Source organism: Neoarius graeffei, chromosome 3 (genome assembly GCF_027579695.1).
Source record: "Neoarius graeffei isolate fNeoGra1 chromosome 3, fNeoGra1.pri, whole genome shotgun sequence".
NCBI classification, from domain to species: Eukaryota; Metazoa; Chordata; class Actinopteri; order Siluriformes; family Ariidae; genus Neoarius; species Neoarius graeffei.
Genome location: NC_083571.1, coordinates 98,446,461 through 98,472,177, shown reverse-complemented (window position 1 = coordinate 98,472,177; position 25,717 = coordinate 98,446,461). Strand labels below are relative to the sequence as shown.

The 25,717-nt window shown below is 42.2% G+C and overlaps 1 protein-coding gene across 4 annotated transcripts in view; it reads right to left on the bottom strand.

Moving 5' to 3' along the window:
• atad2b (ATPase family AAA domain containing 2B) overlaps positions 1–25,717 on the bottom strand; it is a 299,539-nt gene that overhangs the window by 34,329 nt on the left and 239,493 nt on the right. For all 4 annotated transcript variants that reach the window (XM_060917745.1, XM_060917747.1, XM_060917746.1 and 1 more), the window contains one exon: positions 18,402–18,532. In XM_060917745.1, coding sequence (XP_060773728.1) covers positions 18,402–18,532 — 131 coding nt within the window. The remainder of the gene's footprint in view (positions 1–18,401; positions 18,533–25,717) is intronic.

Sequence of the window (25,717 nt, the reverse complement as noted above, 5' to 3'; positions counted from 1 at the left end):
AGCTGCATGTGTGTGAAGTCACCATTGATATATTGGGATTTTACAGAGACACATTCATCAAGGCGACACCTAGAAGTTATTTATTTATCTAGAAGTTTTCTCTATTTTCTATTCTCTGTTTATTCTGTAATGATGCTGCTGGAATTTTAATTTCCCTAAGGGAACCCTCCCAAAGGGATCAATACATTTCTTTCTTTCTCTCTCTCTCAGGAAGTCCATGCTTATTTGTACAGGACAATGCCAGGCCTCATTCTGCATGAGCTACAACAGCATGGCTTCGTAGAGACAGAGCACGTGTGTTTGACTGGCCTGCTGCCAGCCCAGATCTGTCTCCTGTTGAGAACTATGTGGCATCATGAAGAGGAGAATCGGACAACGGTGACCACGGACTGTTGAGCAGCTGAAGTGTTGAATCAAGCAAGAATGGACAAAAAATATCCAACTGCAAAACTGCAACAATGAGTAACCTCCAATCCCACACAATTAAAAATGTTATTAAAAGGAAAGGTGATGTAATACAATGGTAATAAATGCCTCTGTCCCAACTTTTTTTTTTTTGCATGTTGCAGGCATCAAAATCTAACTGCAAAGCATATACTCAACTTTCACTCCAAACCTTCAGTTGAGTACATTGTGACTATTTAGAATATTTATCACCATTAAAAACGAGAGCCTGTGCTGCGTATTCTTCGTCCCTGTATAAAGGAAAAAATGGGAAATGAAAAGAATGCAGTCAGGTGCATGCCAACTACCAGTGTTTGTTTCCCCATCGCCTACCAGAACCTAAGAAAGCAAGGTTTGCTCACTAAAAAAAAAAAAAGTCACACTGGTGATGAGACATTTGAACCTTGCTTTCTGTCCAGAGACTTGGGACAAACCTACTTGAGATTCGTAAATTGTTTTCTTTGACATGAAATTCACATGTCGTACAATTCCATAATACGACTACATAATTCCATTACACTATATAATATAATCTGTAGGGAAAATATATAGCGATTAGGAAGCCATTTGGGATTCAGGTACATGGACCATGAGATGAAATGTAAAAATACAAGCAACAAGAATATATAACATGTAGACAAATTATTATTATTTTTTTCCAAAAGCCAAGATCAAAAAAAAAAAAAAAAAATTCAAAAATGTCAAGAATTTTATCAGCTACTCCATGACAACTGATGATTGCTGTACCACACTGTCCAGTATCTAGCCATTGGTGTTTTGTTTTATTTTTTTAAAATTGGTGTCTGTCACACTGAAGTGATTATTTGACAACCAATTGCAAGTTATTGATTCGTTATTGTCCCATGCTGCACTGCACCGTCCAGTGAAAAAGCTAATTTTTTTAAAATTGTAATATAACTCTAAGAACCTGCAATCCCAGGGGTTAAAAGCGGGGGTTGATGGGAATGAGCCTGCAGCTAGATTAGTGCCCGTCCTCTTGTGGCTGCACCAATAACCACCAACTGCTCCAGGGATACTGCACTTTTGCATCTTTTGTATGAGAGAAGATTTTTATATATAAACTTTACAGCATTACCAATAAAAAATCCTCGTCTCTTCAGTTAAGAGAAGCACAGCTCCTCAGCAGAGGTGGACAAAGTACCCAACTTCATTACTTAAATCAAAGTACAGATCCCACTGGTCAAATGTTACTCCGATACAAGTGAAAGTTGTCCAGTCAAATTTTTACTCAAGTACTGAAGTACTTGCTTTTAAAAATAAAGTATTAAAAGTAAATTTTCTGTCAATGCATCATTGTATAATTGCCACAATGCTTACAAAACCTAATGCCGTTACCAAAGACAGAAATGTGAATTCACAAAATGAACGCGTGCTGTGCCATCATGATGGTTTAACGTTAAGCTAGCTAGTCAGTGAAGCTCCACCTAACACGCTAGCAAACTCTTTTCAAACTCAAAATCATATTGGGTAGCTAACGTTACTAGAAAAGAAAGATTTCTACATTCTGTTTATTTGGTTTATTATGCTAAAACACATTTCTGAAAGGACTTCAGATAAGTTAACATTATTCATGTTAGCGTAACTCCGTTTTTACATGCTAACTAACAGTGTCCAAGTTAACTAGCTATGTGTTAACGTTAGCTGTGGACAAGGCTACGGCAACTTGGTGGGCAAATCCATAGAAAATCATTTGACTAACCAGACTGCATAGCTATTGCAACGTTATCGCTAGCTCTAAAAGCACAGACAACTTCATTGCAAGCTTTCTCTTGGAATAAAACGTTTACATCCCTCAATATGCTTCCGCAGGTCGGACGATCAGTTTTTGTAGGCTGTGATGTGGTTCGTTTTCGGCAAACAAAGCAAACACTTAAAACGAAACATATCTTTAATCCTTTCTGAAAACTGAAACATGGGTTCTAGGTATGGCCACGGGTGCGTGCATGCTCCAGAAAAAAAAAAAAACCTTTCATTCTGCCATTAATTGATCGTGTTGAAATAATGCTGTTGAGAAATAACTGATCTTGATCTTATCCAGTCTATGGACGTGATTACTGAAAGTCTGTCTCAGTGTCACCTACAAAAAAAAAAAAAAAAAAAAATCACGTTTTAGAAAAGAAAAAAAAAACCCAAACACCACTTTCAAAGCTGCTTCATAGTAACGAGGACCTTGATAGAAATGTAGTGGAGTGAAAAGTACGATGTTTCTCTTTCAAATGTAGTGAAGTTAAAGTCATAAGTTTCCAAAAAAAAAAATTCCTCAAGTAAAGTACAGATACTCAAAAAGTGTACTTAAGTACAGTACTCAAGTAAATGTACGTCGTTACTGTCCACCTCTGGTCCTCAGCATTACAGCATTATTAATGAGATAATTATTAACTATGATGTGTAGCTCTGTTATCAGGATTCTTCTTAATTTCCAAATCATTTATGTAAAATAAACTAGAATACTGTTGCCCCCCTGGATTTTCTCCCAAATTTAGTCATGGCCAATTCCCACCCACCAGACAGCTCTCTCCAGTCACATGACTGCTACTAACCAGGCAAGGCTAAGACTTCCTCCAAGGCTCCAAGTGGTACAACACACTCGGAGCAAAGCGCTATGCAGAAGCTCACAGACGCCCGTGATTGGTTAGTGTCACTTGTGATTGATAGGGAAGACAGAGTATGCCACCCCTTCTCCCACACACTGCCAGTTTTGCTCTCTTGGGCCAGACGGATGGACGGATGTTGCAACACTGAGATTCGAACTCGCCATCTCTGGATGATAAAGGGAACGCTTTTCCGTTGCGCCACTCAGGAGCCCAGACATTATCTCTTTCTGATACAGAGTGCAGGATTACAGTCTGCATATCAAGAAGATCCTGCATTTAGGCCTGCGACATGCTGATCTTTCTTGCTCACAATTAACACACACACACAAAAATCATGACAAATGATGCACTTCTCCAGAATCGATAGCTAGGAAGACAGCAAAATGAGCATTTCCATCATTTAAAGTGAGTATGGGATGGTGTAAATATAATACGACCAGCTGTGCAACAGGAAACTGCTTGCCGATAGCAATAACTACTCAAACGCTTGGTGGATTTTGGGGAGATTCTGCAGTTATTTGCAGTTAAAAAAAAAAAAAACCAACACACAACGTCTACATGGCCAACATTACTATTAACGTAATTTGGGAAGTGTTGCACTCCGTTATAAGCCCATTCAGGTCAAAATTTGTCCTTTTTTTTTCTAGCTACAAATTAAAAGTACCATTTATGATCATTTTCAGTTGAAATATTTTTGGTGGCATCATTAATAAAAAATAGTTAACTGATGTTGAATACAGTGGGGCAAAAAAGTATTTAGTCAGTCACCAATTGTGCAAGTTCTCCCACTTAAAAAGATGAGAGAGGCCTGCAATTTTCATCATAGGTACACTTCAACTATGAGAGACAGAATGAGAAAAAAAAATCCAGAAAATCACAGTGTCTGATTTTTAAAGAATTTATTTGCAAATTATGGTGGAAAATAAGTATTTGGTCAATAACAAAAGTTCATCTCAATACTTTGTTATATACCCTTTGTTGGCAATGACAGAGGTCAAACGTTTTCTGTAAGTCTTTACAAGGTTTTCACACACTGTTGCTGGTATTTTGGCCCATTCCTCCATGCAGATCTCCTCTAGAGCAGTGATGTTTTGGGGCTGTCGCTGGGCAACACGGACTTTCAACTCCCTCCAAAGATTTTCTATGGGGTTGAGATCTGGAGACTGGCTAGGCCACTCCAGGACCTTGAAATGCTTCTTACGAAGCCACTCCTTCGTTGCCCGGGCGGTGTGTTTGGGATCATCGTCATGCTGAAAGACCCAGCCACGTTTCATCTTCAATGCCCTTGCTGATGGAAGGAGGGTTTCACTCAAAATCTCACGATACATGGCCCCATTCATTCTTTCCTTTACACGGATCAGTCGTCCTGGTCCCTTTGCAGAAAAACAGCCCCAAAGCATGATGTTTCCACCCCCATGCTTCACAGTAGGTATGGTGTTCTTTGGATGCAACTCAGCATTCTTTCTCATCCAAACATGACAAGTTGAGTTTTTACCAAAAAATTCTATTTTGGTTTCATCTGACCATATGACATTCTCCCAATCCTCTTCTGGATCATCCAAATGCTCTCTAGCAAACTTCAGACAGGCCTGGACACGTACTGGCTTAAGCAGGGGGACACGTTTGGCACTGCAGGATTTGAGTCCCTGGCAGCGTAGTGTGTTACTGATGGTAGCCTTTGTTACTCTGGTCCCAGCTCTCTGCAGGTCATTCACTAGGTCCCCCCGTGTGGTTCTGGGATTTTTGCTCACCGTTCTTGTGATCATTTTGACCCCACGGGGTGAGATCTTGCATGGAGCCCCAGATCGAGGGAGATTATCAGTGGTCTTGTATGTCTTCCATTTTCTAATAATTGCTCCCACAGTTGATTTCTTCACACCAAGCTGCTTACCTATTGCAGATTCAGTCTTCCCAGCCTGGTGCAGGTCTACAATTTTGTTTCTGGTGTCCTTTGACAGCTCTTTGGTCTTGGCCATAGTGGAGTTTGGAGTGTGACTGTTTGAGGTTGTGGACAGGTGCCTTTTATACTGATAACGAGTTCAAACAGGTGCCATTAATACAGGTAACGAGTGGAGGACAGAGGAGCCTCTTAAAGAAGTTGTTACAGGTCTGTGAGAGCCAGAAATCTTGCTTGTTTGTAGGTGACCAAATACTTATTTTACCGAGGAATTTACCAATTAATTCATTAAAAATCCTACAATGTGATTTCCTGGATTCTTTCCCCCCATTCTGTCTCTCATAGTTGAAGTGTACCTATGATGAAAATTACAGGCCTCTCTCATCTTTTTAAGTGGGAGAACTTGCACAATTGGTGGCTGACTAAATACTTTTTTGCCCCACTGTATATATACTTGTCTAACGTTAGCTCAAGCATCATGATCGAGTTTATTTCACAGTAATGAACAAAGTTTGGCAGGTCTGGTAATATAATATAATCGAGTATACGTTACTGGCAGTGTGGAAGTATAATATGATGTAGAGATGATTAATCGTTATATAACAAGTCTACTGCATATTAAAAACCAGTGATTAAGCTTTTCTCATCGTTTCCAAAAAAAAAATCATTGCTCCAGTCTTAGTGATTTTCTCTCTCTTTATATTCTACATTAATGTGATCTCTTGGCACACTGTAATAAGACCATTATAATCTACATTTTAATGATCATTTTCAAAACACTTCTTATATCTATTCTGGTCTTATACAATCCTTGATCTCCCCTTAACAGCACTACCAAAGCTCAGCCATCAGTTCAAATTACGAACATATTCACCAAATTCCACACAGCCTTCTCATTAACCGTGGGACATGAAGGTAAATCTCCACAGGATTTAAAACCTGGGTTAAAAAAAAAAAAAATGCTACCTGTCTTCTGACACTACTCCAGAGGTCTTCCCGTACTGCAAAAAAACCCCATTCATGGTAATAAATCTGTATAGGATTTATGAATATAAATGAAATGCAAGGTAATAGCTTGCTTCCCATGTTTAATTTGTGCCAGGCAGTTTGCCAACCCAACCAGTAGGAGATTCTGTTTAAACGGCAATTCTCATCCCACTTCACCAGAAATTCAATTTGTTCCATAAGCCAGGAATGAAGAAGCAATTATTTTCTGCCTCGTCACTTCACGATCTGTTTCTTAAAAGATATCTGCTTTTTTCCCCTCTCTCTTAAATAAATAAACAAACAAACTCCACGAGCAGTGCCAAAAGCTTTCACGTCCCTCGACTCTCATAGCTCATTGGGCAAAAGGTGCATGAAGCACTGCTGTGGACCATCAATCCATGCAAGAAGCAATGGTCTTGATGGCAACCCTCAGAGCAGCTGTGCAGGGAAATAAGAATGTGATAACCAGTGCAGAGGTCTGTAGCACACCAACATGGCTGACTGCACTTTCTTCTCTTTTCCATAGCACTTTTGACAGGGTGGCACAGAACCTGAGCAGAACTTTAAGTGGTCACTCCAACTGCCTCGTGTGTAACTACACTTGCTGGGTTTAAAACGACAATAGAGGCACTTTTCCTCGGTGCCAGTCAACAAGATAGCCTGCAGCTAAAGAGCATGACGTGCATTTGACAAAGTACGTGTTAAATATTACATTCCTGTGCCAACTCCTTTACATTTATATGAGCCACGTACGGGTACTATCATTTGCATTACTGAGTGGAAAGCAATGATGAAAATTTGCACACAGTAGAAAGAACTGCAAAGAGCAAGACTTAAATGGCGCAATATAAAGAGCAGAAACGATAAAACTTACGTGAACGGGAAATGACACCATGTCAGCAGTGTAGAGTGTTTCCTCTAACATTACCTGAATGATTGCTGGTTTTCATCATCTCAGAAATTAGCACACTTTAACATGGTCTCCATATAAGCTGGAAATACTGATGTTCAAACTACTGAATATATACATCTTTAGCTCAATATGTTGAATGAGATCATTAAAGGAGCCTAACGTGGCGGCATTTAATAACGGAAGTTGGTAATAACAGCAAAGCTGCACATACGATTACCATTAAAGATTTAATGTCAGTATTTGTACCCTTACCATAAAACTAGAATACAACCCCGATTCCAAAAAAGTTGGGACAAAGTACAAATTGTAAATAAAAACGGAATGCAATAATTTACAAATCTCAAAAACTGATACTGTATTCACAATAGAACAGAGACAACATATCAAATGCCGAAAGTGAGACATTTTGAAATTTCATGCCAAATATTGGCTCATTTGAAATTTCATGACAGCAACACATCTCAAAAAAGTTGGGACAGGGGCAATAAGAGGCTGGAAAAGTTAAAGGTACAAAAAAGGAACAGCTGGAGGACCAAATTGCAGCTCATTAGGTCAACTGGCAATAGGTCATTAACATGACTGGGTATAAAAAGAGCATCTTGGAGTGGCAGTGGCTCTCAGAAGTAAAGATGGGAAGAGGATCACCAATCCCCCTAATTCTGCGCCGACATATGCAAAGAGTTTGAACACATCATCATCTACAGTACATAATATCAAAAGATTCAGAGAATCCGGAAGAATCTCTGTGCGTAAGGGTCAAGGCTGGAAAACCATACTGGGTGCCCGTGATCTTCGGGCCCTTAGACGGCACTGCATCACATACAGGCATGCTTCTGTATTGGAAATCACAAAATGGGCTCAGGAATATTTCCAGAGAACATTATCTGTGAACACAATTCACCGTGCCATCCACCGTTGCCAGCTAAACTCTATAGTTCAAAGAAGAAGCCGTATCTAAACATGATCCAGAAGCACAGACATCTTCTCTGGGCCAAGGCTCATTTAAAATGGACTGTGGCAAAGTGGAAAACTGTTCTGTGGTCAGACGAATCAAAATTTGAAGTTCTTTATGGAAATCAGGAACGCTGTGTCATTCGGGCTAAAGAGGAGAAGGACGACCCGAGTTGTTATCAGCGCTCAGTTCAGAAGCCTGCATCTCTGATGGTATGGGGTTGCATTAGTGCGTGTGGCATGGGCAGCTTACACATCTGGAAAGACACCATCAATGCTGAAAGGTATATCCAGGTTCTAGAGCAACATATGCTCCCATCCAGACGACGTCTCTTTCAGGGAAGACCTTGCATTTTCCAACATGACAATGCCAAACCACATACTGCATCAATTACAGCATCATGGCTGCGTAGAAGAAGGGTCCGGGTACTGAACTGGCCAGCCTGCAGTCCAGGGCTACGTTCACACTGCAGGCTGAAGTGACTCAAATCCGATCTTTTCGCCCATATGTGACCTGTATCCGATCTTTTATTGACAATATGAACGAAACAGATCCGATTTTTTCAAATCCGACCCAGGCCGTTTGGATATGTGGTCCTAATTCCGATTCCTATCCGCTCTTTTCATATGCGACTTCAGTCTGAACCGCCAGGTCGCATTCATCCGACTTACACGTCATCAACAAGCCACAAACATCACTATTCTGCGCTGAAGTAGGCGGCGGGTCTCTCAAAAAAAGTTACAACAACATGGCGCATAATCACGGGCGCAGATAGAGGGTGGGACGGGTGGGATTCGTCCCACCCAGATTTAAATTCACTTCGTTCGGTCCCCCCCCCACTTTGCATAAGGCAAACCTCACGGAAAAATCAAAAGACTAATTACCATTCGGTTTATTGAGGTGCACGGCAGTGTATACATAGTTGCAACAACTCACATAAAACAAAACAAAGACTGATATTCGGTTGGTTGAGCTGCGCAGACTGCACAGGTTGCGAGCTCGAGCTTGGTTGCTATAGTAACCCACAACAAGTTTGACAGGCATATCGGGGTTGGGGTTGGTTTGCTGGCAGCTTTGTCCCCCCCAGTTTTTTGTCCCCCCCAGTTCAAAAAACGCATCTGCGCCCCTGCGCATGACATCAATGCGAGGGACGCTTCGGGCTGTGAAGGTTCTGAATCTTCTCAATGGAAGGACGCAGAGGTTAGGGAGCTGATTTCCATTTGGGAGGATGCAGCTATTCAAGCTAGATTGGATGGGTCATACCGCAACCGGGCGGTTTTACTTCCGTAAACACTGGCCATGCTCACTGCGTGTGACGTCGTCATATCCTGCAATGCGCATGCGCAAGACTTTTAGGTCGCTTTTCGTTCATACTGAGGATCACATACAAGTCGCATATATTTGTTAATGTGAACGACCTCACAAAAAAATCGGATTTCACAAAAAAATCGGAATTGAGCATTAAAGCCGCAAGCGGCCTTGACGGGCCCTCGCGCCAGCGGCCAAGGGGGGCGGGGGCATGCGTCCCCGCGAAATACCTTCCACAGCTTCTTCGGCAAGAGACATTACTCCCACAATGGCGACAAAGCACAGAATTGGACACATGGCAACAATAGGGTCTCGCACTGTACGGTGCTCGGGGCCTAATAATAATAATAATAATCCTTCAAAAACAATAGGGTCTCGCACTGCACAGTGCTCGGGCCCTAATAATAATAATAATAATAACTAGAAACTATATGCCAAGCAGGCACCTTAATGCGAGAGGCAAAAATCACAACACGTTAGGGGGCGCTATAGAGGCCCTGAGGCCCGCCTGGATCTGGGCTTCTGGTTCTCAGTAGCGGTGGCAGTCTAAGTAAAAGGAGCCAAATTTCGAGCGTTGTCGACCATGGCAAGCGCCCCAATAAGGGTCTTGTAAAGAGTTTGCTTGCCAAGTTTGACAAATCAGAAGCTGCAATATCATTTTTGCCATAACCAGCACCCCCAGGGGCGAAAGTGCACAAAACTTGGCGTATATGTCAGGTGAGCTATGAAGAGTTTGCGTATGAAGTTTGATGACAATTGAGTAAATAGAAGATGAGATATAGATTTTTGAAGAATAAATTTTTTGGTTTTTCCCATGTCAGTAGGTGGCGCTATGCTGTACATGAGCGATTATGAGTTGGAAAAATAAGTGTCTACAACAGCAACGTACTTTCACAAGGTAGTGGTGTGAAGGAAAAGCATTATGGAATTATTTACCAAAAACCCGTTTTGGAGCAATTGCGTCGGCCAAAAACAGCGCCCCCCATGGACGAAAATTCCCAAAATGTGGTATACATGACATGGGAGGTAGTAAGAGGGTGGCCGTGAAGTTTGACCAAATTTGAGGAAAGATTGGATTTTTTGCCCAAAAATAGCGCCCCCAGTGGCGAAATATCACAGAAATTGGGTAACATGTCAGAAGCCCAATGAGTGATTTGCGTGTGAAGTATGAGCAGTTTTGAGCAATTAGAAGATTTGTTATGAATTTTTAAGCATGAAAAATTTTGCATTGAAAATTGATTGACGTATCACTTCTGAACGGTTTATCCTACGTGAAACGTATTTAGTAACTTTTGTCAGCCATGTCTGTAGATGATGTGTATCAATTTTGGTGACATTCGTATGAACGGTCTAGGAGGAGTTGCGCCGTCTTCGTGGGCATGCATTTCGCACAAAAGTGAAATTACCTCACTTCCTGTTGGGCGTGGCTAATGCATTGGCATTACATTTTTGTCCGGCTTAGTGAGATACATATGCGTACCAAATGGCACGCCACTACTACAAACTACATGGCAACCAGGCACCTTAATGCGGGAGGCCAAAATCACAACGACTTAGGGGGCGCTATAGAGGCCCTGAGCCCCGGCCAAGTTTGGGCTTTTGGTTCTGAGTAGCGGTGGCAATTCTCGGAACTGGTGCCAAATTTCGTGCGTTTTCACCCATGGCAAGCGCCCCAAAAATGGCCCAACAGCGGAGAAAAATAAAGAAGAAGAAGAAGAAGACGGAGAAGACGAAAGAAGAAGAAGAAGACGGAAGAAGAAGAAGAATAGTGAACTCTTACAAGAACAATAGGGCCTTCGCCCATTCGGGCTCGGGCCCTAATTAAGCCTTGCAGTGTGAACGTAGCGCAGATCTTTCACCCACAGAAAACATGTGGCGCATCATAAAACGGAAGATGCGACAAAAAAGACCTAAGACAGTTGAGCAACTAGAATCCTACATTAGACAAGAATGGGTTAACATTCCTATCCCTAAACTTGAGCAACTTGTCTCCTCAGTCCCCAGACGTTTACAGACTGTTGTAAAGAGAAAAGGGGATGTCTCACAGTGGGAAACATGGCCTTGTCCCAACTTTTTTGAGATGTGTTGTTGTCATGAAATTTAAAATCACCTAAGTTTTCTCTTTAAATGATACATTTTCTCAGTTTAAACATTTGATATGTCATCTATGTTTTATTCTGAATAAAATATGGAATTTCAAAACTTCCACATCATTGCATTCCGTTTTTATTTACAATTTGTACTTTGTCCCAACTTTTTTGGAATCGGGGTTGTAGATACAAGCTCAACAAATCTACCGGTCAGGTCATTTGTAATGAATTCAGTAAAATTCTGTGGAGAATGACTAAATAGGTTGTGTGTAAGGAAGCACCAAGTTCCAGTTTGAACCCCAGTTGATTCGCTGGGAGAAAACCTTTTTGTGAGAAATACTGTTGGTACAAATTATTATTTAAAAAAAAAAACCCACAAATGTAAGGTTGGATCAAGTGTTACAATCTTGATTATATTTCTAGAATCACAGTGCATTTATGTTAAATACAACCACAAAAATTGTGCTTTAAGCGTTATTGGTATTCCAAGCATACAACTATGAGATCAACAAAACCGACGCTGGTTTCAATAGATCCAGATTAACTAGCAAAGATGAACCATCACTGTAGGTAGCAACACACACTGATCAACCATAACGTTAAAACCACCTGTCTACAAGTGTTGCTAGGCAAAACAAACCTCACCCAGGAGCACTTATTAGACACCTATAAGCTGATGGTAATATTTCTCAAATCATCAGCTGTCAGGTTATAGTCCGATGAAAATCCATGACCTTGAGTTTGACATTTCAAAGTCATTCAAGATCATGGTGCCAAATGAAAGCACATATGGCACTTCCTATCAGTTGATAATGGTAAACATCTGTCTATCATCAACCGTTTTCAAGTTACAGCCCTCTTAAAATCCGTCACCTTGAGTTTGACCTTTCAAGGTCACTCAAGGTCAAAGATCATGGTGCCGAATGAAAGGCCATACAGTGGCATGCAAAAGTTTGGGCACCCTTACTGAAAATGCCTGTTACTGTGAATAGTTAAGTGAGCAGAAGATGAACTGATCACCAAAAGGCATAAAGGTAAAGACGACATTTCAGCGTTTTTTGCAAGATTTGTGTATTATTTTTGTTTTGTACAATTAGAGAGTTAAAAAAGAAAAGGAACACCATGCGAAAGTTTGGGCACCCCAATACATTTGAGTTCTCAGGTAACTTTTACCAAGGTTCCCAACCTGAATTAGCTTATTGAGCTGTGGCTTAGGGCTGTGCGATGTCCCCTTAATTGGCATCGACGATGTTTACAGTGCAAACATCGTGATGGACGATGATATCGTGGGCGGGGGGATTTTAATACCACGTTATTAAATATATTATTATTATTATTATTATTATTAAAAGTATTAGATACTCATCCGAGGCTTTGGCACGTAAAGGAAAAAAAAGCGCTAGGTGATGTGGAATATTTGGCCTTGATAACGGATATGTGGTCCAGCTGCAACATGATGCCCTATATGTCAGCTACCGTACATTATGTGGACCGAGAGTGGGCAATGCAGTCCAAATGCCTGCAGACGAGTTTCATGCCAGAGACACATTCAGCGGACCATTTAGAAAACGCATTGCGCGAGACACTTGCCGAATGGAAAATAGAGGAGAAAAAGATCGCCTGCAACAACGGGGCGAATATTGTCACAGCCATCAGGCAATTGAAATGGCCGTGGTTGTTTTGGGCACAATTTGAACCTGGCCATAACCAACTCGCTTGCGCAACAGAGGGCCAGTACAGACCGAGCGTTTGGAGTTTGCCGAGCAGTCAACACTGCGTTTGCGCACAGCTGGCTTCGGAGAAATGAGCTGCGCAAAGCGCAGGTGGAAATGAACCTCCCCGAGCACTCACTGATCACGGCAAGATATTAATCTGCTCTAACAATGAAAGACTAGTATTCAAACTATGAGAAGAAACTACACTTAAGCTATTACTCATTGTTTATTTACACCATATCAATTGAAGATGCGTTTCGGCCTTTAGTGCGCACTTGAACGCGCTAATTTTTCCAATTTATTAGTGTTTGAATTATTGCACCAGCTTTTAAAATCATGATTTAATATTGTTTTTTTTTACTGTCTTTACATTTATCAGAATCACCTTCATTCTTCCCTTTGGTTTGACATTATGGCTTAGAGTGGACCATTTTGTGTCTGAAAGTAGGCCAATTTACCAGATTAAAGTTATTTGACTTCTGCCGAAGTCTGCGCTTCACTGCCGTTTGATAAGGTGCAATATTTCCCGACTGAAGTCGTTAATAGTGGCTATTTGTTTGAACAACATGACAAATTTTACATTAAAAGTATAGTGTAGGCTAAAAAATGAAGTCGAAATTTATTATTAGTAGCATACTGTCTGTTTGTGTAACCACATTATGTTCACTAGCACGTCCCTGCACCATAGCCTACGTGAACAAGCGGTAATAGCATATTACTTTATAATGATTTATATAATTATGTATTTATATATATATATGTTATATAATATATTTATATATTAAACAAAACTAACTAAACTAACAAAAAACTAACTTTTTAGGTTAAATAGGCCCAGATGATACCATATATGCATGTTTATGACAGGAGGGGGCGTGGTATCACGATGGTGGCTCTCCATCGTGATGGATGACCACCATCGTCGATGGACGATGGCATCGTCTATCGGCACAGCCCTACTGTGGCTTGTTCAAATTCTTCATTAGGGAAGGTCAGATGATACAGATTTCAAAGCTGTATAAATTCTCTGACTCCTCAAACTTGTCCCTAAAATCAACAGCCATAAGCTCCTCTAAGCAACTCCCTCGCATTCTGAATAATAAAATAATTGATGCTCACAAAGCAGGAGAAGGCTACAAGAACGTAGCAAAGTGTTTTCAGGTAGCCGTTTCCTCAGATTGTAATGTTAAGAAATGGCAGTTAACAGAAACAGTGGAGATCAAGGTGAGGTCTGGAAGATGAAGAAAACTTTCTGAAAGAACTGCTCGTTGGATTGCTAGAAAGGCAAATAAAACCCCCTGTTTGACTGCAAAAGACCTTCAGAAAGATTTAGCAGACCCTGGAGTGGTGGTGCACTGTTCTACTATGCAGCGACACCTGAACAAATATGACCTTCAAGGGAGAGTCATCAGAAGAAAACCTTTCCTGCGTCCTAGCCACAAAATTCAGCATCTGAAGTTTGCAAATGAACATCTAAATAAGCCTGATGCATTTTGAAAACAAGTCCTGTGGACTGATGAAATCAAAATAGAACTTTCTGGCCACAATGTGCAAAGGTATGTTTGGAGAAAAAAGGGTGCCAAATTCCAGGAAAAGAACACCTCTCCAACTCTGAAGCATGGGTGTGGATCGACCATGCTTTGGGGTTGTGTTGCAGCCAGTGGCACAGTGCACATTTCATTGGTCAAGGGAAGCATGGATTTGAATAAATACCAGCAAATTCTGGAAGCAAACATCACACCATCTGTAAAAAAGTTGAAGTTAAAAAGAGGATGGGTCCTACAATAAGACGATGATCCAAAACACCTCAAAATCTACAATGGAATACCTCAAGAGGCACAAGCTGAAGGTTTTGCCCTGGCCCTCACAGTCCCCTGACCTAAACATCATTGAAAATCTGTGGATAGATCTCAGAAGAGCCGTGCATGCAAGACAGCCCAAGAAACTTGTAGAACTGGAAGCCTTTTGCAAGGACGAGTGTGTGAAAATCCCCCAGGTAAGAACTGAAAGATTATTAGCTGGCTACAAAAAGTGTTTACAAGCTGTGATACTTGCCAAAGGGGGTGTTACTAGGTACTAACCATGCAGGGTGCCCAAACTTTTGCTTCAGGCCCTTTTCCTTTGTCATTTTAAAAATGTAAAAGATGAAAATAAAAAATTGTTTTTGCTTAAAAATATAAAGGGAATGAGTCATCTTTAACTTTATGCCTTTTGGAGATCATTTCATCTTCAACTTGCTTAACTGTTCACAGTAACAGCAATTTTGACCAGGGGTGCCCAAACTTTTGCATACCACTTTATAGGAGTTCCTATAGAGATCTTGCAGTCACGTGACCGGAAAGTACACAGCCGCCATCTTGTCGGTAAAAAACACCGCTGAATACTGCTGCACTCGTGTACAGAATGGATCAATTTCAACCGACGGACTACACGGCTCATTTTTCTAATGAACAGATAACTAGATATATGTCTAAAATAAACGATCTACAGATTAGTGACCCTTATGGCTTACCGGACGGAGTTTTCATGACCGTGTCAGTGGATATTGAACTGCCAGCGGAATACCCAGACGTGTATAATTACTTCATTAACTTTCTCTCGCTGTTCAGTGGTGAAGCACTGCGTGCTTATAAATCTCTGCACAGTTATCTTTACAGAAATTCAGGATTTGTCAGCAACTCAGATGTGGCATCTTGTAAACAAGAAAATAATCCTCATTGGACGGGTAAGTCACTTAAGTATTGAGTATAGCACTGACCAGCCGATTATAGAATAGAATAAGGTAATTCCAGCTGTAATTCCAAATCGTCCGTCTTGTTTACCATGGATCTGGCGTTGGAGAGGTAGAGGCTTAGCAGTGGAGGTTTGAGTGGCTGTTTTCTGAGCTTAGTCAAGAGGCCGGCTCTGCAGCCTCGCTTTTGCTTCCGCTCCCGGCGCCGCCTCCTTCGCTTTGCTTCCGATAACGATCCACGGAGACCCCGCTGGTCTCGCTATCTCGTCCGGAATGTTGTGCATGCGATGGAAATCGCTACAAACCGTCATTTTCTGCTGGAAACCAATGTCCAGTAAGTCCATACGGTTGTAGTGGATATTGAAGTCCGGTACAGACGAACAACACGCAAAAATACACACAAAAAACATAAAAAACGTGCACGGGTAGGGAGAGCTTGTAGCCGCAGCCGTTGTAGTAGAATTGTATATAGTAGGGTTTTCCAGAAGAAAAGGTAGAAGTAGAAGGCGGAAATATGGCGTTTGACCGACAAGATGGCGTCTGTCACAATCTGGATCGGCTGTGACGTCACATGCAAGTGCTCCATATGCTCATAATAGCAAACATTTGTCTATCGGCAACCGTTTTTGAATTGTAATGGAAAATGTGTTATTTTGACCTAAAGGTTGACCTTTGTGGTGACCTTCACCTTGACCCGATCACCCCCAAAATTTAATCGGGTAATCTACGGATCATTGCCCACCGACCCTGAAAATTTGAAGTCAATTGGTGCAACCGTCTAGATGCTAGATTGTTAACACACACAGCATTGATTACAATACTTCGCCCTGCTTACTCCATTGCAGGCAAGGTAAATATTGTGTAGGCCACTGCCATTGTGGAATTCTGTTGCCATGAAGGGGTGAACTTTGCCTGCAACAGTGTTTAGGTAGTTGGGACGTGTCCAAGTAACATTCACATGAACGCCAGGACCCAAGGTTTCCCAGCAGAACATCACACTGCCTCCACCAGCTTGCCTTCTACCCAGAGTGTATCCTGGTGCCTTCTCTTCTTCAACTAAGTGATGAACATACACCTGGTCATCCACATGATATAAAAGAAAATGTGATTCATCAGACCAGACCAGCAATCTTCCATTGCCCCATGGTTCAGTTATGATGCCCACTGTTGGGACTCTCTGTCATCATGGTAGTGGACAGGGGTCAGCATGGGCACTCTGACCGGTCTGCAGCTACACAGCAAGCTGTGATGCACTGTGTGTTCTGACACCTTTCCATCACAGCCAGCATTAACTTTTTCAACAATCTGTGCTACAATAGCTCTTCTGTAGGATCAGACCAGACAAGGTCTGTGTTTAAGTCTAGGCTGAAAACATATCTGTTTAGTCAAGCCTTTTGTTACTGGTGTTACTGGTCAACATCTCAATCCCAGGACCGACAAGTAACTCAGAGGGACAGATTGAGGGGTCCTCAGACAGAGTGTTTTGGTAAACTGGGATGTATGGATGCTGTCAGTCCCCCACTCGCTTGCTCACTCGAGTTTGTTGACGGTGTAGTGGCTGGCTGCTTTATGTCCCGGGGCTCCCTCATGCCTGTGTTACCTTCTGGCTCTGCCCTTTTAATTATGCTGTCATAGTTGGCGGAGTCCCTGCTTGTACTCAGTGCAATATGTATACTGTTCCTACTTATTCAGGTGACATTGGGCACACCTAACAACCTGTGTTTTTTTTTTTCTCCCCCCAATCTGTCCCTCTGAGTTACTTGTCGGTCCTGGGATTGAGATGTTGACCTCTTCTGCTCCTCGGACCTGCCTGACCCATCCTGGTGCCCTGTGTCTGGTTGGAGTCTCATCGCATCGCTCCTGTGGAGGACGGCCCCATGTGGACAGTTGGGGGTCGCGCCTGGAGGACGCTCTGGACTCTTGCAGTGGTGCTTTTGTGGCTGGGGACCGCAGTTGACTTGCTGACTTTAGGGCTGCAGCTGACTTGCTGACTTTGGGACTACGGTTGTCGTGAACGGTTTTGCGCTAAGGTTTCCGTTGGTGGGGGGTTTATAGCATCAACGAAGCTGACTTTATGTTAGGACTGTTAATGTTATAGTCATGTTGTTGCCCAAATGAGGATGGGTTCCCTTTTGAGTCTGGTTCCTCTCAAGGTTTCTTCCTCGTGTCATCTGAGGGAGTTTTTCCTTGCCACCGTCGCCACAGGCGTGCTCATTGGGGATAGATTAGGGATCAAATTAGCTCATATTTTAAGGCGTTCAAATTCTGTAAAGCTGCCTTGTGACAATGTTTATTGTTAAAAGCGCTATACAAATAAACTTGACAAGCTACCCTTCGCTCTCCACACGCACCAGTGAGCCCTGGGTGTCCATGACCCTGCCGCTGGTTCACCAGTTGCCCTTCCTTGTACCACTTTTGATGGGCCTTAACCAGTGCAGACCAGGAACATGGTCACCTGTTTTGGAGATGTTCAGACCCAGTCATCGAATGATCACAATTTGGCCCTCGTCATAATAGTTCAGATCCTTCCACATGCCCATTTTTCCTGCTTCCAACACACTGACTGTTCACATGCAGCTTAATATATCCCAACCCTTGACAGGTGCCAATGGAACAGGACAATCAATGTAATTCATTTCACCTGTCAGTGGTTTTAAATGTTATAGCTGATTGCTATATTTCAAACGTTATGGGATCCTTCTGATGAATTTCGGGAACATGATTGATTTGATCATTTATTTATTTTTACCTTGAGTCGCTGATGGTCTACAACTAAAGCAGGTGGAGGTGGAGGCTGTGGGGGGTCCTCTGGTCTCTCTGCGAGAACTTCCTTCTGCTGTTCTGATTGGCTTCTTCTGCATTTCTTCTCTTTGGAGACACCTATGAAAAGTAACACAGACCTTAGACCAATATTCACAAAGATACATGTGGCATCTATCCTGCCTTGACAAGGACTAAATAACCTTATGTTAAAACTACAGGAAACATGTAAATGAGAATTTGCTTTAATGGTGTAACCCTGACTAGACAAGGCTCCAACAATAATGTGCCAAGAGAAAGAAAACAGCAATCATCAGCACCACACACACACTTACTTACTGGCACCCCATGTAAAAAAATTAGTAAAATGGGTTAGAGGGAAAAATCCTTTTAGACAAGTAGTTGCACTGGAGAGGGGGGGAAAAAAAGAGAGAAAAATCCAACCTATAATTGAAATACATTTATTCAGAGAAAAACTAATCCCTCATCAAGAAATAATTATTTTCAACAAAACACACGCGCCACTATTATTGGCACCCCTGGAAATTACAGTGAACACAATGTAACCGAAGCATGTTTCCTATTTAAATTGTACATTTTGGAGTTGACTGGAGTGTGTAGGGGCTTTAAAGCTGACTTCCAGATTAACTGGGGAACAAATGGCTGCCTCTCCAGTAGCTGTGTAGTTTTTAGCTCGTTTAACCTCTTTTTTCCACCTTTTTACTTTCTGCTCTTTTTACAAAGACTGTGTTTTTCTTCATATCCCGTGGATATTTTTAACTTTAACATGCAACCAGGAGCCAGTTTTCTCTCTTATTCGAGAGAGGAGCTGCTGGCCCTGAAAACAATGGGACGAGCCGGGATATGACACCCCATCCTGGCGGAGCTGAGGAGGAAACCCAGGGCTGCAAAGCCGGGGCTAAGCTAAAGGCTAGGCTAGCGGACAACCGGCGGTGCTACAAACCATCCATTCCCTCCGTTATCATGGGGAATGTGAACTCGCTGCCGAATAAGGTCGACGGGCTATCTGCACTGAACAACCAGCGGATTTACCGGGAGAGCAGCTTATTTATTTTTACAGAGACATGGCTAACACGCCTTGTACCGGATGCTAACTTGGACCTGCGGGGATTCACTGCTGTGAGAGCTGACAGAAACACTAAATCATGCGGGAAAAGCAAAGGTGGGGGACTCATCATTTACGTGGACAACCGCTGGTGTAACCCGGGACACGTTAAGACAGTCTTATGTTACTCGGACTTGGAGCTGCTAGCCATTAGCCTGCAGCTATATCATCTGCCGAGGGAGTTCAGTCACGTGATCACCATCTGTGTTTACATCCCTCCGAGGGCAGACGCAGAGGCTGCATGTGAGAGGATTCACTCTGTCACAGCAAGGCTGCAGACACAGCACCCTGAGGCATTTATGATCATTTCTGGGGACTTGAATAATGTTACTTTGGACTCTACTTTGGGTGCTTTTTACCAAGTTGTGGACTGTCCAACAAGGAACAGGACAATTGACTTGCTGTATGCTAATGTGAGGGATGCATACAGAGTCACACCCCTCCCCCCACTAGGGAAGTCTCACAACCTAGTTTGTCTACAGCTGAAGTACACCCCCCTGGTTCAAAGGCAGTCTGCAACAACTAGCTCCATCAGGAGGTGGTCTCCTGAAATGGAAGATGCCCTCAGAGACTGCTATGACACCATAGACTGGGATGTGCTGCTTAGCCCAGACTGTCAAGACATAGAGGGGCTGACACACTGTCTGACAGATTACCTCAACTTCTGTGCAGACATGGTTTCCCCCGCTAAGACTGTACAGTGTTACCCTAATAACAAGCCATGGGTAACACAGGAAGTCAAAGCTGTCCTCAACAGGAAGAAGGCCGCCTTCAGGAGCAGGAACAGGGAGGCGATGAAAGCAGCACAGCAGGAGGTGAAATGCTGCGTGAGGGAAACTAAGGACAGCTACAGGAGAAAGGTGGAGCAGAAGCTGAAGGAGAACAGCATGAGGGAGGTCTGGGAAGGTGTGAAAACCATCACAGGCCACAACACAAAGACCAGAGTCGTTGAGGGGACAGTGGAGAGGGCGAACGAGTTCTTCAACTGGTTCAACCAGCCCACGTCCCCCCACCCTCCCCCTCACTGCACCCATCGCTCCTTCTTCCCTCAACACACCTCCCCCCAGTCATCGCAGCAGCCCCCTCCTCCCCCACCTCAACACAGACTCCTCCATGCATTACTGCAGACCAAGTCAGAGGTCAACTGAGGAAGCTTCACCCCAGGAAAGCAGCAGGCCCGGACAAGGTGTGTCCCCGACTACTGAAGACCTGCGCTGCTGAACTGGGTGAACCACTCCAACGCATTTTTCAACCTCAGCCTGCAGCTGGGGAGAGTGCCCACCTTCTGGAAGACATCATGCATCGTTCCAGTTCCCAAGAAGAACCAGCCCAGCGAGCTGAACGACTTCTGACTGGTGGCACTCACTTCACATCTGATGAAGACGTTGGAGCGGCTTTTCCTCAGCCTCCTCAGACCCCAGGTGCAACATGCCCAGGACTGTCTGCAGTTTGCGTACCAGGAAGATGTTGGTGTGGAAGACGCCATCCTCTACCTGCTACACCGAGCCCACTCGCATTTGGATAAGGGAAATGGCACAGTGAGGATCCTCTTCTTGGACTTCTCAAGTGCCTTCAACACCATCCAGCCCCTTATGCTTCAGGACAAACTGAACAGGATGCGAGTGGACCCTTGCCTGGTCACCTGGATCTCCAGCTACCTCACCGACAGGCTGCAGTACGTCAGGCTGAAGGACATCAAGTCTGACATGGTGATTAGCAGCACCGGAGCACCCCAGGGCATGGTGCTGGCCCCTCTTCTCTTCACCCTGTACACCACAGACTTCTGCGACAACTCGGAGCTGTGTCACATTCAGAAGTTCGCCGATGACACAGCCATCATGGGGTGTATCAGGGACGACAGAGAGAATAAGTATAGGAGCCTGGTGAGGGACTTTGCCGTTTGGTGCAACAAGAATCATCTGCAGCTCAACACCTCGAAGACCAAGGAGCTGGTCATTGACTGGGAGGTCCAGACCAAGGTCACGGCCAATTCTGATTGAGGGAGTCGAGGTGAAGGCTGTGGATTCCTACAAGTACCTCAGGCTGTGGCTGAACAGCAAGCTGGACTGGACTTGCAACACCAACCACTTGTACAGGAAGGGACAGAGCAGGCTATACTTCCTTAGGAGGCTGCGGTCCTTTAACATCTACAGGAAACTCCTGTGGATGTTCTATCAATCTGTGGTCGCCAGTGTCTTGTTTTACACCGTGGTGTGCTGGGGGGGCAGCACATCCAAGGAGGACACATCCAGGCTGGACAAACTGATCAGGAGGGCCGGCTCTATGGTCGGCATGAAGCTGGACTCTCTGGTGATGGTGGCAGAGAAGAGGACTATGGACAAACGACTGAATATCATGGACGATGTCAGTCACCCTCTGCACACCGTTATCAGCAACCAGAGGAGCCTGTTCAGTGACAGAATGCTCCTTCCCAAGTGCAGGACTAACAGACTTAAAAACTCCTTCGTCCCTCACGCCATCAGACTGTACAACTCCTCTCTGGGGGGGGAGGAGGGGTAACAGAAGGACAGAGGACGGGAAGGAGCAGTAGCCTAGCCTAACAATAAGCAATACTGGACAATGTGCAATATAATGTGCAAGACCTCTTCTGTTGGCCTTTTTTTTTCCTACTTCCTCTTCCCCATATCTTATTCTTTTTTTATATTTGTATATGTAAATACCTAATTTAATTTATCTAGAAGTTCTCTCTATTTCTATTCTCTGTTTATCCTGTACAGGGATCCCAGCAGTAATTGAAAAAAATAGAGGAATGTAAGAAACTATCAGCAGGGGTCAAGGGGGCTGCAAGCCCCCTGAAGCTGTTGAGATTTTAACATTTAAAGATGCTATAGAACACATTTTTTACATAGATTTAACATAGTAAAGCAACAGAATTTAACAATAATGTCTATCTATTTGATGGCATATTTTGTAATCAATGACACAAGTGGCAAAAATTTTTTTTTTATAAAAATTAGATGAAAATGTAGCTTTGAAGAATATACTACTTCTAACCTGGACACTGTTCCGCTATCTCTTTTATGGACGATATCTTTTTTTCCACGACATATTCAGGGCTGTGAAATTGTAAATAAGAAATCCGAGGAAAAGGGGGGGTCTGGGTGGCACAGCCCCCCAGCATAAGCCGGGGGTCTGGGGCCCACAGGGCCCCAGACACCAAGCCATTTTAGGTGTTATGAGCAATTCCAGCGTTATGGACGTGACACTTGAACTCAAAATGGCAATAAATGACCCAGTGCATGTTTTATTGTCTCCCAGTATTTAAACAGGTGTTGCATATTTTAAGGCTGTACCATACTGGAGAAGTGATAGAACAAGAACAATTCCCATAGTACATCTAGGGCATGCCAGAAAGTGCCAATAAAAGATGCGTTATGGATGTGACAGAAAAAGTATCACTTTTCTTGGGTGACTGTACATTTTTATCAAACTCTGTGAAATTGTAAACCTAATGTCGAAATGGAGATATCCATTTGATAGAGGGGTCCAAGGTGAATATTAAAAAATCTTTGTTTAAAGTATTTTGTATTTCATGCAGAGTTTCGGAAGGAAAAGTCAGCGTTATGGATGTGACGAAATTCCGTTATGGATGTGACGCGTCTGAAATAGACATGGCATATGTTTAGAAAATCAGCAATTTAACCACCATAACCCTTTGAAAAACTCTCTAAATATCAGCTAAAACTATCAAAGTTCTTAAATAATATTTAGGATGGCTATTGTTTTGCTGTTTTGTGGATTTTAGCATACATTTCTGTGGCTTGTGGCAATAATATAGAATTGTACATGATCAAAGTTGATTTTAGCTTGGGGTTTACATTATAAGAAAGAAAGACTGACAGTGACATATTAGGTTGGTTACAAATTGGTTCAACTTATTCACATCTGTAAAATACAGGCCTAGGTGATATCTCTGGGAGTGGTTTTGATGTATTACATGTTGCTTTAATTTTGCATGGTGAGGTTGACATTTACATGGAATTGCCCCTATATGGTGTATTCTGAGCATTTCCTGCAAGTAAAAAATTGATCTCAACAAGTAAATATTTGACTAGTCTTGGTCTTCATTTTGCCATATAAAATACCTATCAACAGTTTTCTCTTTTAAAATGAAAGATCCATGTAAAATACCTTGAAATATCTAATAAGTGCCTATGTATTTTATCTCTTAATCAAAATAAAAGTAAAAAAAATGTGTAAATAACAATTTAAAGAAATGTTAATAAAAGAAAACTTTGATAGGCCTTTGTGAAAAATCATTTTCCAAGAATCTGTCACAATGTCTCTTGTCTACAGAGCAAAAGTTTTAAAAAAAACCCTAATGTTTCTTATCGAATATATTATTTACATCTTTTCTTTTACTTCTGGCTCCTTCTATTCCTCTTTGCATCACTCCCAGCTATTTCTTTCAATTCATCTTTCAGTAAGGCTATTAGTTTTATAGTATTTGCATTCCTCTATTAAAGCTATTTACAAAATGTTCATAGTCTGTCAAACAGCATCTAATGAAAGTCTTTTAATTTTCTTTTCTTTAACACCATCTCTTTCAGTTTTGCAAACTTGTTCTTTTTCATCTTTTCCTTCAGTCTGTCTGTGTGTTCTTTTCTAGCCCTCTTTGCATCTCTCTCAAACACCTCCTTAGCTTTCCTTTTTGATGGCATCTTAACTATGTCTGATCTTCCACCCACCAAAATGCACTTGAAACCGCCCAATCTGGCAACACTGCGTCCTGAGTCGCAGTCAAGACGTGTTCCACGCTCAGCTGGCATAAAACTCCGCGAGTCCGGCTGTATTGAGCTGTCGGTCTTGTACAAGGCGATTAAAACCGACTAGACCCCCCCCCATGATTTTTAATGCAAAAATAGACGTTTTGTGAAGATATTTTTCGCGACAGAATCCGCGGAAATTTCACATCCCTGCATATTGAATTAAAGTTCAACGCATTAGAAACAAAAGCACGAACGGAGTTAAAACACATTTTCTAGCAAATGGGCGCAGCCATATTGTTTTCTCGTTCTATCGCGTACAGTCTCGCGGTATTTACATCAATTTAACTTCCGAGTGTTCCTGAATGTCAACGAGAACAAACGAAGCTTAGAAAAATAGCGGAATTCTGCGAAATAGCAGACGTCTGGGATCCCTGTCCTGTAATGATGCTACTGGAATTTTAATTTCCCTGAGGGAACCCTCCCAAAGGGATCAATAAAAGTTCTATCTAATCTAATCTAAATATGAGGTGAGACAGAGACCAAATTCCCTGAGTCATCCACCAACATGGGAAAGCTAACAGAACACACAGATGTGCAGAAAACATCATTAAGGACTGTTCTCACCCAGGAAACAGCCTGTTTATGCTGCTGCCTTCTGGAAGGGGCTATAGGTTCATACAGGCCCGCACCTCCAGACTCATGAACAGGTTTTATTCAAGTGCCATAAAAAAAACACAACTCAACTCTTCGTTGAAGTATGGGAAAATTCTGTGCAATATTTTCTGGACTGTGCAATACATTTGCTCATCTATTTATTAACTTGCTCTTTTATGTCGATGTCTGATGTATGTGATGTGTGCAGTTTTATATTTTATATTACACTTATTTTATATTAGACTTTTATTTTTATCTTGCATGTACCATTTGAGGAGTTGCACTGAAATTTCATTGTACAGCTGTGCAATGACAAAGGCATTCAATTCAATTCAATTCAATTCAATACCAAATGAGGGAGAAGTGTGCTGACCTTCATAAGTCAGGGAATGGTTATAAAAACAGTTACCCACATGAAAATGCCCATTTCTATCATTAGGGCCATTAAAAAAAAAAAGACGACACCAATGGGAACTGTTACAAATCTGACTTTTTTCAGCATGAAATGAAGCTACTTCTCCAAAAGGTGGATCCCCCAACACTCTTTACCATTTCTGACAAGGGGTGCCGTTAATTGTGTGTAATTATATATATATATATATATATATATATATATATATATATATATATATATATATATATTTTACAATGCAAAGCCACTTTTTTTTTTTTAAATAAACAATTCCCTTTTGGTCTGAGAAATCTTTAATTATTCTTCTATCTTTCTGTTTCCAGATATATAAAAGGTGTCAGTAAATACTGTACAAAATAATTCAAAACAGGAAGAAAAAAAAA